Here is a 16,915-nt window from a genome sequence, read left to right as displayed (position 1 = left end):
AGAATCACTTGAACCTGGGAGGCAAGGTTGTGGTGAGCCGAGATCGCGCCAATGTACTCCAGCCTGGGCAATAAGCACAAGACTCTGTCTCAAAAAAAAAAAAAAAAAAAATTAGGCCAGGCGGAGTGGCTCACGTCTGTGATCCCAGCACTTTTGGAGGCCAAGGCAGGCGGATCCAGAGACCATCCTGGCTAACACAGTGAAAACCCATCTCTACTAAAAATACAAAAATCAGCCGGGTGTGGTGGCACGCGCCTGTTGGTCCAGCTACTCAGGAGGCTGAGGCAGGGGAATCACTTGAACCCGTGAGGTGAAGGTTGCAGTGAGCCAAGATCGCGCCACCACACTCCAGCCTGGGTGACAAAGCGAGACTCTGTCTCAAAAAAAATAAAATAAAATAAAATAAGCTGGAGGCTGAGGCAGGAGAATTGTTTGAACCTGGGAGGCAGAGGTTGCAACAAGCCGAGATCTGACCACTGCCTCCAGCCTGGCGACAGAATGAGACTCCATCTAAAAAAAAAAGTGTTGGAGGCCGGGCACCGTAGCTCACACCTGTAATCCTAGCACTTTGGGAGGCCAAGGTGGGTGGATCACCTGAGGTCAGGAGTTCACGACCAGCCTGGCCATCATTGTGAAACCCCATCTTTAAAAAAAAAAAAAAAAAGTGTTGGCTGGGCCGGGTGCAGTGGCTCACACCTGTAATCCCGGCACTTTGACAGGCCAAGGCAGGCAGATCACTTGAGGTCAGGAGTTTGAGACCAGCCTGGCCAACATGGTGAAACCTCATCTCTACTAAAAATATGAAAATTAGCCAGGCGTGCTGGCATGTGCCTGTAATCCCAGCTACTTGGAAGACTGAGGCAGGAGAATTGCTTGAATCTGGGAGGGGGAGGTTGCAGTGAGCCAAGACTGCACCATTGCACTCCAGCCTGGGTGACAGAATGAGACTCCATCTCAAAATAAAATAAAATAAAATATTGGCTGGGTACAGTGGCACATGCCTGTAGTCCCAGCTACTCGGGAGGCTGAGGTGAGAGAATCACTTGAGCCTGGCAGGTCAAGGTTATAGTGAGCCATGATGGCACCACTGCACACCAGCCTAGGCAACAGCAAGACCCTGCCTCAAAAAAACAAACAAAAAAGAGCTGGGAGACCCAAACAGAAAGTGGGAGAAGACATACCCTGCTGCAGTAGCACCACCGTCAGAGAAACCACCATGGCAGGGCAGCTGGCTCAGGACATCGAGTCCTCAAAATGATGTTCTCACTAATCTCCTTTTATAAATGAAGAAACAGAGACCCAAGGAAGTGGAACCCTTCTCCAGTGTCATGTGGCTTGGGAGAATGGCCCCAAGTTTGAACTCTGCTCAGCTACTGCAGAGCCACTACATTCTACTTCCTGCGTGGAGAATAGCTGGGGAACACGTGCCCAGAGACCTGCAGAGAGAGAGTGGGAGGCAGAGGCCAGGAAACAGGGTCAAGCAGGCCAAGATCTGCCTTCCAGGGGACCATGGCATCCAGAGAGGCCACACCATAAAAAGCATAGTGAGGCAGCTGCCCTAGTCAGTGAGAGTGTCATCTAGCCACCAGGCTGGGATCCTGACCTCACCATCCACTCCACACGTGACATGGAGCAAGTCACTCAACCTTTCTCTTTCTCAGTTCTCTCGCTCTTAAAGTTGGGATTGTGAAAATAAATAAAATTTCAAAGCTGAAATAAAATTTACAACCCCTAAAACACTTTAAGCTTTGAGAGAGATGTGACTATGATCTGAATCATGTAACGTTTCACAAGTCTACTTCTTAAATTATTACTTAACTCTCTTTCTCAGTGAGCTTGTTTTATAAATGACAAAAAACAAGAGACTATACATCCCCCCTCCAATCACTAATCTTTGTTATAAATTGACTGCTGGCCGGGTGCTGTGGCTCACGCCTGTAATCCTAGCACTTTGGGAGGCTGAGGTGGGTGGATCACCTGAGGTCAGGAGTTCAAGACCAGCCTGGCCATCATGGTGAAACCCCATCTTTATATATATAAAAAAAAATATATATATATATATATACACAAAGAAAAAATAAATAAATAAATAAATAAATTGACTGCTTTGGCTGGGTGCAGTGGCTCACCCCTGTAATTCCAGCATTTTGGGAGTCTGAGGAAGGAGGATCACTTGGGCCCAGAAGTTTGAGACCAGCCTGGGCAACATAGTGAGACCCTGTCTCTACAAAAAAATAATTAGCCGGGCATAGCAACTCTCGCCTATCATCTCAGCACTTTGGGAGGCTGAGGAGGGTGGATCACCTGAAGTCAGAAGTTCAAGACCAGCCCAATCAACTTGTTGAAATCCCATCTCTACTAAAAATACAAAATTAGCTGGGCGTGGTGGTGTGCGCCTGAATCCCAGCTACTTGGGAAGCTGAGGCAGGAGAATCACTTGAACCTGGGAGGCAGAGGTTGTAATGAGCTGTGATTGTGCCACTGCACACCAGCCTGGGCAAGTAGAGTGAAAAACTCTGTCTCAAAAATAAAAATAATAATAATAATAAATTAAGTGCTTCTTTTATTATCCTGAACCTAACTCAGACCAGATGACAACTGAACATGGATCTTATGACAATGACATCTTCAGCGTAAAATGTTAAACAGTGCTTGCTTCTCCAGCACATATATTAAAATCAAAACAATTCAGAGATTAGCATGGCCCCTGCACAAGGACGACACACAAATTTGTGAAGGAGTCCTTATATATTTATATATATATACACACACACACACACACACACACACGCAGGGTTTCACTCTGTCACTCAGGTTGGAGTGCAGTGGCAAGACTTCAGCTCATTGCAGCCTCTGCCTCCCAGGCTTAAATGATCCTCCTGCTTCACCCTCCTGAGTAGTTGGGACCACAGGTGTGCACCACCAGGCCTGGCTACTTTTTTCTATTTTTGGTAGAGATAGGGTTTCACCATGTTGCCCAGGCTGATTTATATTTTTTAATTAAAAAATGAATAAATTGGCTGGGGTCAGTGGCTCACCACTATAATCCCAGCACTTTGGGAGGCCAAGGCAAGAGGATCACTTGAGACCAAGAGTTCAAGATCAGCCTGGGCAACATAGTGAGACCCAGTCTTCATTTTACATATAAATATTTAAATTTTAAATAAATAAAGTGTTTAATAGACCTCTCCTCTAAAAAAAGAGTACTTCAACTAATCAGATCTCTTTTTTTTTTTTTGAGACATAGTTTAGCTCTTGTTGCCCAGGCTGCAGTGCAATGACGCAATCTCAGCTCACTGAAACCGCCCTCAGCATTCAAGCGATTCTCCTGCCTCAGCCTCCCGAGTAGCTGGGATTATAGGCATGCACCACCACGCCTGGCTAATTTTGTATTTTTAGCAGAGATGGGGTTTCTCCGTGTTGGTCAGGTTGGTCTCGAACTCCTGACCTCAGGTGATCTGCCCGCCTTGGCCTCCCAAAGTGCTGGGATTATAGGCATGAGCCACTGTATCCAGCCAATTTTTTTTTTTTTGAGACAGAGTCTTGCTCTGTCACCCAGGCTGGAGTGCAGTGGCACAATCTGGGCTGACTGCAACCTCTGCCTCCCAGGTTCAAGCGATTCTCCTGCCTCAGTCTGGGGTGCTGAGACTACAGGCACCCATCATCACGCCCAGCTAATTTTTGTATTTTTGGTGGAGACCGGGTTTCACCATGTTGGCTAGGCTGGTATTGACCTCCTGACCTCAGGTGATCCACCCACCTCAGCCTCCCAAAGTGCAGGGATTATAAGCATCAGCCACCCCCGCCTGGCAAATATTTTATATTTTTACACAAGTGACTGCTTTATATTTTTTTCCATTTAAAATATGTCTGGGGCAGCTTGGCGGGGGCCTTGTGCCCATGTGCTGCCCGTAAAAAGAAAAAAAAAAAAAGGAAGTCTGGACCAGACACAGTGGCTCGTGCCTATGATATATATACATACATATATGTATATTATATGTATATATGTATATTCATGATGCTTGAGAGGCTTGGGAGATATTTTCAAGTCAGTATACAGAGTTGTCTCAAAAAGGGGCCCACACTCTCCAGCCCCCCACCTCCCCTCATGTAAGCTCAGGCAAGAGATCAAGGACAGTGCCCCTCTCTCTGTTTGCCACCAACCAGCCTGCTCAGGAGAGGCCTTGCCAGGCCATGTCCTGCTGGGGGTCTTCCCATGGAGACAGAGGACTCCATGTCTCTGGGAGAGAGATGCTTTCTACCCAGCCCAAAGTTCCCTCAGCCATTTAGCCCCCAAGGACCCCTCACCAAACCCAATTCTCTGTTCTCACCTTGACCACCCTCAGTGCTGTGCCCCAGTCCTAACCTTCCATTACTAGTGAAACCAACTCCCCTTTCCACCTGAATATAGAGGGAGCCACGTGGGCCTGCCAGCTTGCTTGATTATGTGCAGAGGGTCTTATAGATACCCTGGAGAAATCAGAGGAAAGTAGGCCCTTGATTCCTCCTCCCTCTCATGCTCCTTGCAGAGAGTGTGCTGGCTCCTGCCCCTGCCACACCCTCCACTCCCCACCAGCCACAGGCAGAGCTCCTGCTCCTGCCCTTTCTATCTGTCTAAACCCTCTAAACCAACAGGGCATGGTGGTACACGCCTGTAATCCCAGCACTTTGGGAGGCCGAGGAGAATGGATCACCTGAGGTCAGGAGTTCAAGACCAGTCTGGCCAACATAGTGAAATCCCTCCTCTACTAAAAATACAAAAATTAGCTGGGCATAGCAGTGTGGGTTTGCATCTGTAATCCCAGCTACTTGGGAGGCTGAGACAGAATTGCTTGAACCTGGGAGGCAGAGGTTGCAGTGAGCCGAGATTATGCCACCGCACTCCAGCTTGGGCAACACAGCGAGACTCTGTCTCAAAAATAAATAAATAAATAAATAAATAAATAGACAAACCATCTAAACTGCCATTGCCCTCCCTGACCCTCCCAGCCCAGAGACCCCCATCCCTTGTCAGCCATACCCTCTTACCTTCTGAACAGGGACAAGTGTCTCTCATTTGGAAAAGAATTAGGGATGGGAACAGTAGAATAGGGAGGCCTGGGGTCCTCCACATGCCTGTGTGGGGTGAGTTTCGGCCCCAGCATCAAGGCAGGCCTGTGGTCCACAGAGAGAGGCAGCCACTCCTCAGCCAGGGGTGGCTATCCTCCTCCTGACTTCATCTCTCTGCTGTTGGGGAGGCTAAGTTGGTGTCAGGGCCCTGTCAGAGGGTGAACCACCCCCAGGGGTGCCCATCAGCCACCAGCCTCCCCTCATTGGACACCCAGTCCAAGTGACAGCAGTGGCACAGCTGAGCACAGGGAGCCTCATGGCCAGTGCCTGGCTCCTGGTCTCCTCCAAGGTCCCCAGGACACCCCCACGCAGACATCCCAGCACCCCTGCAGCTGGCAAAAGAGCCTAGAAACATCCTGGCCAGCACCCTCTGGGCCCCTCTTTTATGATCTGGGTGAACTAAAGAAGCCAAAAAAGGGTTTGCAGCCAGGCCTGCCCCTCCCCCACGGCCCTGGGTGTGTCAGGCCAGTCAGCCTGAGTCTCAGGAAGCCTGACCAGTTCCCTCCCAAGTAGCTGAGATTACAGGCGCCTGCCACCACGCCTGGCTAATTTTTCCCTGGGCGGGGCTGTGGGGTTTAAAGAGCCAACCTACCTGCTTGGACTGTCCACAGCCCAGCGGCGTCCTCAGACCTGTTCTCTGCACTGCCAGCTCAGGTGAGCCCTCACTCAGGTGACCTCAAAGGTGAGCAGGCGTCCACTTCGGGGCTGCTAGGTGAAGGGGGTGGCTGCCCAAGAATTTAATGAGGAGCCTGTTGAGGGGTCTGAGGACAGATATGGCTGCAGCTGTGACTTGGAGGCCTCCTGTGTTGCACCCACTGTCATATGGACGGTGGGCTGGGGACTGAAGGAAAAAGGAGCCAGCCCTTGGCTAAAGAATATGTGAACTGGTAGTTTGTGCCTGTGGCCCCAACTGCTTGAGAGACTCAGGTGAGGAGATCACCTGAGCCATGAGAGTTCAAGGCTACAGTGAGCCGAGACCACGCCACTGCTCTCCACCCTGGGTAACAGAGCAAGACCCTATCTCAGAAAAAAAAAAAAAAAAAGAATATGTGACCTAGAGTTGAGACCCTCCTATTCCAGGAACTCCAGGTTGGTGGAGGTAGCACCAATGAAGACTGGTGGAAGCCAGCTTTGGAGACTGCTCCTAACCCAAGAACCCATGTTCAGAAGCAGTGTCTAACAGTCTCTCCCTCCAGTGCCTCCCTCCTGCTGCAGAAGGACCGTGTGTTTACTTATGGATGTATTTATTTTTTATTATTTATTTACTTATTTATTTTTTGAGATGGAGTCTTATTCTGTCGCCTAGGCTAGAGTGCAGTGGCAAGATCTCAGCTCACTGCAACCTCTGCCTTCTGGATTCAAGCAAATCTCCTGCCTCAGCCTCCTGAGTGGCTGCGATTACAGGCACCTGCCACCAGGCCCGGCTACTTTTTGTATTTTTCGTAGAGATAGGGTTTCACCATGTTGGCCAAGCTGATCTCGAATTCCTGACCTCAGGTGATCCACTCATCTTGGCCTCCCAAAGTGCTGAGATTATAGGCGTGAGCCACCGCTCCCAGCCTATGGATGTATGTATTATAACAGATTTTTAGTGCTGTGTGCTAGCCATGGTTCTTAAGCTTGACAAATAGTAATTCACATAATTCCATCAACATAACCTTATGAGGTTGCTATATTCTGATGATCCTCCTCTTACAGAACTCTGGCAAAGGAGCAGTGAGGAGCCTGCAGAGTCACACAGTCGGTAAGTGGCTGAGAAGGGACCCAGCCCAGAGAGCTGGCCCTGGATCTGTGATCTCATCAGGAGGCCAAAGCTGGGTGCAGCAGACGATGACAATGGCTTCAGTATTGACCATTTGACCATTCTAGGCTAACAATAGCAGAGGGCTGGGAGGGGGCCTGTGCTCAAAGACTCAGCCTCCCCAAGGACAAGTAAATGGGGTCCTGGGTACCTCCAACTTGAGGGAGAAATGTCACACCACTGGGAGGTCTATACTCTGAGAGCAGAATCTGGGGCTGCTGGAGCAGGGTCCCCAGCCAGGGCTGGCAGGGGAGGTCCTGACTGCTGCAGTGTCTTATCCCAGGACTCAGTGCTCGCTCCCTCCTCTGCACCCTTGCTGAGGCTCTCTAGGAATTCAGCCTGAGGGTGCTGGACTCTGGCCGCCCTAGACCCAAACCTTTAGGAACGATATCCTAGGGCCTGATAACAATGCCCTTTGTGTGGGGTTAGGAAGGCAGGCTCCAGACCCTGACTTAGAATAGCAGCTGCCTGACCCTGGGCATCTGATTACACCTCTCTAAGCTCCATTTTTTTTTCTCCTCTGAAATAGAGACAACAATCGTATCTTCCTTATGGGGAGGAGTCGGGGGTGGGTTTATCGCATGGGTTTTCACAACGCCTTCTACAGCACTTACTTAGTGCAGGCCCTGTTCTGAGCTCTTAGCTCATGTTTACTCGATCGCACAACTACCCCAGGCAGCCACTATCCTCTCCAGATGGGAAGACAGAAAGTAGTCATTTGCCCAAGATCGCCCCACAAGCAACAGCATCCGTGGGGTTTGTGTACCTACTCTCACCATGGGGCTCTGCCCCCACCCCCTCTAGCTGGCCAAGTGAGCCGTGAGCCTGGAGCAGATCCATTAGCTGCAGACCCCAGCCCCAGTGCCTCTCCCCCTGCAGCCCTGCCCCTCGAACTGTGACATGGAGAGAGTGACCCTGGCCCTTCTCCTACTGGCAGGTGAGTTCTCCCAGTCTCTCAGGACCATCCTGCATTCACCCCACCCACAAAAGCAGCAAAAGCCAGAGAACATCTCCCAAAGGGGACCTGGTGTTCAATCAGCATGCTTTATTTACATTGCCAATTTAGAGAAAAACGTGAAGGAAATGACAGTACAGGGAGAATGAGAATATTGCAAAAAGGTCCTAATGGCTCCAGAGGAATTGAACTGTGGAAAACATTAATCACCAGTGACTTGAAGACAAAAGCAGGCTAGCATGGTGACTCAGGCCTATAATCCCAGCACTCTGGGAGGCCAAGGTGGGAGGATAGCTTAAGCCCGGGAGGTGGAGGCTGCAGTGAACTAGGATTGCACCACTGCACTCCAGCCTGGGTGACAGAGATTCCAACTGAAAAAAAAAAAAAAAGACAAAAGCACTCCCTGTTCTTCAGCAGGCAGAGACATAACAAGTCATCCCAGTCAGTGGGCAAACCTGGAAGGCAGGGCTCTGGGCAGGCAGGGCTCTAGGTGGGGGGCCAAACCCTGAGACTGTGTAGGGCTGAGGAGGATGTGAGGAAGGGACCTGGTGGCTCCAGGGTCACTCCACAACCTCGGGTCTGGGGTCCTGCTGCCCAGTTCACTTGGACACCAGTGTCATGAATTGACACCCTTTTTATCTGCTCCTCCCACACAGGCCTGCCTGCCTTGGAAGCCAATGACCCGTTTGGTGAGTGAGGCCCCCAAACAGCCTGCCCACTCTGCCCACGTCTCCCCTCTGACACCCTCATCCTGTCTCCTGGTTCTGAAATCTTATCCACCCCTTTTTCCAGCCAGTAAAGATGATCCCTTCTACTATGGTAAGAGCTGATATTCACACCCCCACCCTACCCTTGCCTATCCTGGACCTCTTTGCCAGACAAATTGGTGAGGGGTGGTGTGAACCCAGTGTAGACAAAGTGGGATGGGGGATGAAACCTGGTCTCTGTGACAGCCTGTCTCCAGCAAGGGGAGGGTGCCCACAGGATGCTTAGGAACACTCCTGGAGAAGGGCTGGTGCCTGGGCGGTTAGGCCCCCAGATACTTCACCCCTACCCTCCTGCCTTCACTCACCCTCACCCTCCCCTTCCCCAGTCCCTATCCCCAAGGTGGTCCTCCTCTGCTCCTCTCCCCTGGGCCTCAGCTCCAAAGGTCATCTTCCAGGACAGCTTTCCTTGATCATCCTTCAAAGCCCCTTCTTTGTGCACATCCACTTTTTTCTTCTTAGTGTTTCCCCACCAGACACAGAATGATGGCTCTGTTGCTTGTTTTTCTTTTTCTTTTTTTTTTTAAGATGGGGTTTCACCATGATGGCCAGACTGGTCTTGAACTCCTGACCTCAGGTGATCCACCCACCTCGGCCTCCCAAAGTGCTAGGATTACAGGTGTGAGCCACGGTGCCCGGCCTTGTTTATCTTTCTTTATGTATATGGCAGTGGCTGGCCCAAGCAGGAGCTCACGAATGTCTTTTTTTTTTTTTTTTTTTTTGAGTTGGAGTCTCGCTCTGTCGCCCAGTCTGGAGTGCAGTGGCAAGATCTGAGTTCACTACAACCTTCAACTCCCAGGTTCAAGCGATTCTCCTGCCTCAGCCTCCTGAGTAGCTGGGACTACAGGCACACACCACCATGCCCGGCTAATTTTTTGTATTTTTAGTAGAGATGGGGTTTCACCGTGTTAGCCAGGATGGTCTCGATCTCCTGACCTCGTGATCCGTCCACCTCTGCCTCCCAAAGTGCTGGGATAACAGGTGTGAGCCACCACAGCCATGTCTGGCTTTTTTTTTTTTTTGAGACAGAGCCTCGATCTTTCTCCCAGACTGGAGGGCAATGCCTCCATCTCGGCTCACTGCAACCTCCACCTCTCGGGTTCAAGCGATTACAGGTGTCCACCACCATGCTGGTCTAATTTTTGTATTTTTAGTAGAGATGGGGTTTCACCATGTTGGCCAAGCTGGTCTCGAACTCCTGACCTCAGGTGATCCACCCACCTTGGCCTCCCAAAATGCTAGGATTACAGGGGTGTGCCACCGTGCCGGCCTATGAATGAGGTGAGAATGAATGAGTGAGTGAAACCCCAGGCTGGAGCAAGCTCACTTTCTGTGCCCCACCACCCCCAGACTGGGAAAACCTGCAGCTGAGCGGGCTGATCTGCGGAGGGCTCCTGGCCTTTGCTGGGATCGTGGCGGCTCTGAGTGAGTGGCAGGACAGGTGGGGCTGTTGGGGTAGGGTGGGGCAGGAAAAGGAAGTGCTCTGATTCCAGCACTGACCCCTCTCTCCCTCCCAGGTAGCAAATGCAAATGCAAGAGCAGCCAGAAGAAGTGTGGGTGAGCTGAGCCCAGTGGTACACCCCTCCTTCAGGACAGACCTATTGGGGGACAGTCCTGACCTGGAGAGTGGACGGCATCCTGGCCACTCACTGAGTTTGCAGCCAGCTTTGTTATTCACATAGTCAACCCTGAAGGGCCCCAGTCAGGGAAAGCTGTGACCTCGGTATTGTGTGAAATGACAGTGGAAGGAGAGCAAGGAGGTGTACTCCTGGGGTGGGGCGGCAAGAGTCTGGGGTGTAGGGAGAAGGTCCTCCAGGCTAACCTGATACTTCTCTGATGTGGTCCTTTCGCTAGTCCTGTACCTGAGAAAGCCACCCTACTCATCACTCCAGGTAGGATGGGCTTCTGCGGGGCTGAGGGGGTGTCTGTGTAGGGACTGTGTCTGATGGCCTGCCTGCCACTCTCTGCAGGCTCTGCCACTACCTGCTGAGCACAGGACTGGCTTCCAGGGATGGCCTGAAGCCCAACAATGGTCCCCACCGCCTCCTCCCCTGGGAGGCCTTATCCTCCAGGAAGGACATCTCTGCAAGGGCAGGCTGTTAGGCGTCTTTCTGATCAGGAGGCTTCTTTATGAATTAAACTCGTCCCACACCCCTTCTTCTGTAGTCTTGTGATCATCTTTGCTTCTGGGGGTGGGGTAATCCCTTAGATTGCTGACTCTCCCTGGAGGCCCACTCCCAACAAGCTTCCCAATCACTGAGTCCCTGCCGCCCAGTGGTCTCCTATGACTCCTACCCCAGCAAGCCCCACAGAGACCCATGTACCGTGAGACACCACAATGCTATGACAAAAGACCTTTCCATCACAGGAGCCCTGTAAGTCCTGGTACCCCAGGTACTCATTACTTCCTTTAACCTAGAGTGACCCCCAGAGCTTGCCCTACATTCAGACCTCATCTCATCTAGTGAGTGCTCTCTATGGTAGGAAATGTAGCAGTTCCTTCAACCCATCCCAGTGAAACCCTCACACCGCATGGGCCCCCTCCTCCCAGGAAACATCCTGTGAAACTCCATGCAGAGCTACATTTCAAGAAGTCCCACATAGTGCATGTGGGAGACAAACACCACAGGTGCGATTCCGAGTTCTTTGGCATGCCCAAACTCCCCTCCTGGAAGACCTCCCTGGCAATGTCCCTGTAGCACCCCAGACAGGAGTGTGAAGTGCCGTGCCTGCCTGGTGCCTGTTCTGCCGTCCTGCCCTTTGACGGCCCAGGAGAAGGAACTGAACCCACTTCTAGCCTCTGCCCCCAGCAAAGGCCACAGCACCACAGAGTCCCTGCCAGGTGGCAATTTCCAAATGAGGCCAGGGCCTGGGCAGAAAGCGCAGCCATCCGGTCTTAGAGACAGAAAGCTGTCTCCAATGATGCACCCTCCCTCCATGTCTCAGGGTGGGCCACATACTCGAGAAGTATGATGTGCCCTAGACTTAGGGTCTCCTGACTTGTGGGCTGGGGTCAGAGGTTGGTGCAGGGCCCCAGAGGTGCAAACATGAGGTCCACATGTCTGCCAGGGCCTTTGAAACAGGACATATAGGGACTGAGACCAAGGTTACAAGCTGGGGCGGAGTGGTACTCAGGATACCTGGCTAAGTCCAGCCACTATCAGGGAATCTTGGGCGGGTCACAGAAGGCAAGCCCCAGTGCTTTGGGGAAGCTGCCCTGTACCGGCAGCCCCAGGTGGTATGGCCAGGCCAGAGGTGGCGCTGAGTCTGCACAGGTGGCCCCAGGGAGGGGCTGTGCACAAGCCACCCTGGTGGAGGGAGCCAGCAGCATGACTGGAATGCAGGTGATAGCATCACTGAGGAAGCAAGGCTGAGCCCTGCAGGGATGCAGATGCAGGGGTGGGAGCCACCAGCAGGGCTGGCAGAAGGGGGCTCCTGAGCATGCCGCCTCATCCAGGGGGTGCGGAGCAGAGTTCTCTCCTTGTTGGAACGAGAAGACACTGGTGTGAAGGACTGCTTTTGAGAACATGAAAAATGAGCTAAGAAAGCCAAGTCTGGAGTGGCAGACCCAGGGGAAGCTACACAAAGGTGAGCGGAAGCAGTGCATGCTTTCTGACTGAGGAACCCAGGGCTGCGCAGTCACGACTATCAGGAGCCCTGCTGTTTGAAATCCTAGCAAACCCTGTCCTTTCATGGTGGTCCCATGACCCCAACAAGAGATGCAGCCTCGACTTCCCACCCCACTGCCCAGCTGGGGAGCAGAGGTTTCTGGATGAGACATCCACCCACCTCCACCTTCACATGTCGTGTCCCGGGGCCACATCGTGGTAGAGACCTGTTGCCCAGGCTAGTCTTGAACTCCTGAGCTCAAGCCATCTGCTTACCTCAGCCTCACAAAGTGCTAGGTAGGAATATAGGTGTGAACCATGGCACCACGCTCTCTCTTTTTATTTCTATATATTTTTTACTTTCTTCTTTTTAAATTTTTTATTTCTTTTTCTTTCTTTTTTTTTTTTGAGACAAAGTCTCACTCTGTCGTCCAGGCTGGAGTGCAGTGGCACGATCTTGGCTCACTGCAACCTCCACCTCCCAGGTTCAGGCGGTTCTCCTGCCTCAGCCTCCTGAGTAGCTGGGATTACAGGCATGTGCCACCACGCCCAGCTAATTTTTGTATTTTTAGTAGAGATGAGGTTTCACCACGTTGGTCAGGCTGGTCTCGAACTCCTGACCTCGTGATCCACCCGCCTCAGCCTCCCAAAGTGCTAGTATTACAGGCATGAGCCATCACGCCCAGCCAAATTTTTTTATTTCTTAAAACTGGGTCTCCCTCTCTCGCCCAGGCTGGAGTGCAGTGGCATGATTATAGCTCATGGCAGCCTCAACCTCCCAGGCTCAAGCAATCTTTCCACCTCAGCTGCCAGAGTAGCTAGGACCACAGGTGCATGTCACCATGCCCAGCTAATTTTTTTGATGTAGAGATGGGCTCTCACTGTGTTGCCTAGGCTGGTCTGGAACTCCTGGGTTCAAGCGATCCTCCCACTTCAGCCTCCCAAAGTGCTGGGACTATAGGCGTGAGCCACCGCACCTGGCCTGCCTCTTTTTTCTCAACTAAAACAAAGCAAAACAACAACAACAACAAAAAAAAACTTTACATTTAAAATAATTGTAGATTCACATGCAATTGTTAAAAAACATTATAAGCTTTATCAGTGAAGAAATAAAAAACAATACAGAGAGGTAAGCCAGTTTCCCCCAATGGCAACTCGTTGCATAACTATAGTACACTATATCACAACAGAATATCGAAACTGTGGTGAAACCCCATCTCTACTAGAAGTACAAAAAATGAGCGGGCATGGTGGCACAGGCCTGTAATCCCAGCTACTCAGGAGGCTGAGGCAGGAGAATCGCTTGTACCCAGGAGGCAGAGGTTGTGGTGACCTGAGATTGCACCACTGCACTTCAGCCTGGGTGACAGAGCGAGACTCCATCCCCCAAAAAAATATTGAAACTGATAGAAACATCGACCTCACTGAGATTTCACCAGCGTTACATCACTCATTTGTATGTGTATGTTTAGTTCTGTGCAACTTTATCACCTGTGATTCCTGTGACCGCCACAGTCAAGATCTAGAACAGTTCATCACAAGGAAACCTCCTGCTCCTCTTTCATAACCACACCCATTTCCCTCTCTACTTAGGCCCCCAGGACTAACCTCTGGCAAGCACTAAACTGTCCTCTATCTCTAATTTTTGTTATTTCAAGAATGTTAGAACCTGTAATCCCAGCAATTTAGGAAGCTGAGGCGGGTTGATCACCTGAGGTTAGGAGTTCAAGACCAGCCTGACCAACATGGTGTAACTCTGTCTCTACTAAAGATACAAAATTAGTTGGGCGTGTTGGCAGGCCCCTGTAATCCCAGCTACTTAGGAGGCTGAAGAAGGTGAATCGCATAAACCCGGGAAAGGGAGGTGCACTGAGCTGAGATCACACCACTGCATTCCAGCCTGGGCAATAGAGTGAGACTCCATCTCAAAAAAAAAAAAAGAAGATAAAGAATGTTAGGCTGGGCATGGTGGCACATACCTGTAGTCCCAGCTACTCAGGATAAGGAAAATGGATCGCTTGAGAGTTTCAGGCTGCAGTGACCTGTGTAATCATGTAATCATGAATCATGCCTGGGTGACAGAGCAACACCCGGTCAAAAAAAAAGAGCTATGATCTCACCACTGCTCTTTAGCATGGGCAACAGAGTAAGATTCTTTTTTTTTTTGAGACACAGTTTCACTCTTGTTGCCCAGGCTGGAGTGCAATGGCTCAATCTCAGTTCACTGCAACTTCCGCCTCCCAGGTTAAAGTGATTCTCCTGCCTCAGCCTCCTGAGTAGCTGGGATTACAGGAACCCACCACTGCACCTGGCTAATTTTTTGTATTTTTAGTAGAGACAGGGTTTCACCTTGTTGGCCAGGCTGGTCTCGAACTCCTGACCTCAGGTGATCTGCCCACCCCGATCTCAGCCTCCCAAAGTGCTGGAATTACAGGCGAGAGTCACAATGCCAGACATTTTTTTTTTTTTTAAGACAGAGTCTCACTCTGTCACCCAAGCTGGAGTGCAGTGGCATAATCTCAGCTCACTGCAACCTCCGCCTCCCAGGTTCAAGCGATTCACCTGTCTCAGCCTCCTGAGTAACTGGGATTACAGACACCCACCACCATGTCCGGCTAATTTTTGTATTTTTAATAGAGACGGGGTTTCACCATGTTGGCCAGGATGGTCTCAATCTCTTGACCTTGTGATCTGCCACCCTCAGCCTCCCAAAGTGCCGGGATTACAGGCATGAGCCACCTCAACCAGCCCATTTCTGTCTTCTTAAAAAAACAAAAACTAGGCCGAGTGCAGTGGCTCACTCCTGTAATCCCAGCACTATGAGAGGCCAAGGCAGGTAGATCATGAGGTCAGAAGTTTGAGACCAGCTTGGGCAATTGTTGTAACTCTGTCTCTACTAAAAATACAAAAAATTAGCTGGGCATGGTGGCACACGCCTGTAGTCCCAGCTGCTCAGGAGGCTAAGGCAGGAGAATCCCTTGAACCTGGGAGATGGAGGTTACAGTGAGCCGAGATCAAGCCACTGCACTCCAAAGCGAGACTCCATCTCAACCAAAAACTAATAATAAAACTGAGATGCCTTGAGACTTGATGCATCTGCTCACATCCAGATCATGAGGGTGATCTTAGCACAGGTGATTTATCTCCCATACTGCTAAGTATTTGGAAGTTGCTTCTTGACAGGTAACTACACCAGACGTGGTGCCTCATGCCTGTAACCCTAGCACTTTGGGAGGTTGAGGTGGGTGAATCGCCTGAGGTCAGGAGTTGGAGACCCACCTGGCCAACACGGTGAAACCCCATCTCTACTAAACACAGGAAATTAGCCAGGCATGGTGGTTGGCGACTGTAATCCCAGCTACTTGGGAGACTGAGGCAGGAGAATTGCTTAAATATAGGAGGCAGAGATTACACTGAGCCCAGATGGTGCCACTTCACTCTAGTCTGGGCAACAGAACGAGACTTTATCTCAAAAAAAAAAAAAAAGGTAACTAACCCTGTCCTGCAGAAAACGTGGCCTTGATTCAGAACACTCAGTCAGGGTTTGGGCTATAAGCGTTTATTGAGACTTGTCAGAGGCGCCACATGAAATCTCTGAGGAACACAGGTACCTTTTTGATGGGGCCTGTGCTGTCATTTTTAACAGCTGGCAGAGCAGCTGGTGGAGCCCTTGCAGTCTTCTGGTCAACTGGTAATTAGCAGGAGTAGTATTTTTTTTTTTTTTTTTTGAGACAGGGTCTCACTGTCACCCATGCTGAGGTGTAGTGGTATAGCATTGGCTCACTGCAACTTCTGCCTCCTGGGCTCAGGTGATCCTCCCACCTCAGCCTCCTAAGTAGCTGGACTACACGTGTGAGCCACCATGCCCCACTAATTTTTGTATTTTTTGAAGAGTTGGGGGTGTTGCCATGTTGCTCAGGCTGGTCTCAAACTCCTCAGCTCAGCCAGGCATGGTGGCTCACACCTGTAATCCCAGCATTTTGGGAGGCCGAGGTGGGTGGTTCACCTAAGGTCAGGAGTTAAGACTAGCCTGACCAACATGGTGAAATCTAGTCTCTACTGAAAATACAAAAATTAGCGGGACATGGTATATGCACCTGTAATCCCAGCTACTCAGGAGACTGAGGCAGAAGAATCGCTTAAACCGGGGAGGCTGAGGTTGCAGTAAGCCGAGCTTGAATCACTGCACTCCAGCCTGGGCAATAGAGTGAGACTTCATCTCACAAAAAAAAAAAAAAAAAAAAAAAAAAAACAAACCTCATCACCTCAAGCGGTCCACCTGCCTCAGCCTTCCAAAGTGCTGGGATTACAAGTGTGAGCCACTGAGCCAGGCTTCAGGGTATTTTCAAGTGTTAAAGCAGCTGTCTCTAAAATCCAAAAAATACTACCCCAAATTATGCCACTTTCTTAGTGGCAAGAGTTTCTGTAAACAGAACCCTTGAGATTTCTTTTTTTTTTTTTTTGAGATGGAGTCTCGCTCTATCGCCCAGGCTGGAGTGCAGTGGCGCAATCTCGGCTCACTGCAACCTCCGCCTAGCGGGTTCAAGCGATTCTCCTGCCTCAGCCTCCTGAGTAGCTGGGCTTACAGGTGCCCAGCTAATTTTTTTTTGAGACGGAGTTTCGCTCTTGTTACCCAGGCTGGTGCAATGGCGCGATCTCGGCTCACCGCAACCTCCGC

The 16,915-nt window shown here is 50.7% G+C and overlaps 1 protein-coding gene and 1 non-coding gene across 5 annotated transcripts; both read left to right on the top strand.

The window, feature by feature from the left end:
* The first annotated feature begins 2,648 nt into the window (after positions 1-2,648).
* On the top strand, positions 2,649-2,752 carry LOC135271987 (U6 spliceosomal RNA). The gene has a single exon (XR_010340107.1). It is a non-coding gene; the product is annotated as a U6 spliceosomal RNA (small nuclear RNA).
* Positions 2,753-5,691: 2,939 nt separating this feature from the next.
* Positions 5,692-10,787, top strand: FXYD4 (FXYD domain containing ion transport regulator 4). Of its 4 annotated transcripts, none has more exons than XM_012477099.2 (9): positions 5,692-5,791; positions 6,808-6,853; positions 7,790-7,847; positions 8,522-8,554; positions 8,658-8,684; positions 9,980-10,054; positions 10,147-10,186; positions 10,484-10,521; positions 10,600-10,787. In XM_012477099.2, exons 3-9 carry the CDS (start codon positions 7,811-7,813, stop codon positions 10,617-10,619), a joined length of 270 nt encoding a protein of 89 aa, XP_012332522.1. In that variant the 5' UTR covers positions 5,692-5,791; positions 6,808-6,853; positions 7,790-7,810; the 3' UTR covers positions 10,620-10,787. The 4 variants fall into 4 exon arrangements, with proteins under 4 accessions (XP_012332522.1, XP_012332519.1, XP_012332523.1 ...); XM_012477096.3 differs by having other exon boundaries at positions 7,715-7,847; XM_012477100.2 differs by having other exon boundaries at positions 5,693-5,763.
* The last annotated feature ends 6,128 nt before the right edge of the window (positions 10,788-16,915 follow it).

Source organism: Aotus nancymaae, unplaced genomic scaffold (assembly GCF_030222135.1).
Source record: "Aotus nancymaae isolate 86718 unplaced genomic scaffold, 86718_ANA_hifiasm-v0.15.2.pri h1tg000099l, whole genome shotgun sequence".
Classification (NCBI taxonomy): Eukaryota; Metazoa; Chordata; class Mammalia; order Primates; family Aotidae; genus Aotus; species Aotus nancymaae.
This window is presented reverse-complemented; position numbering and strand designations above follow the sequence as displayed.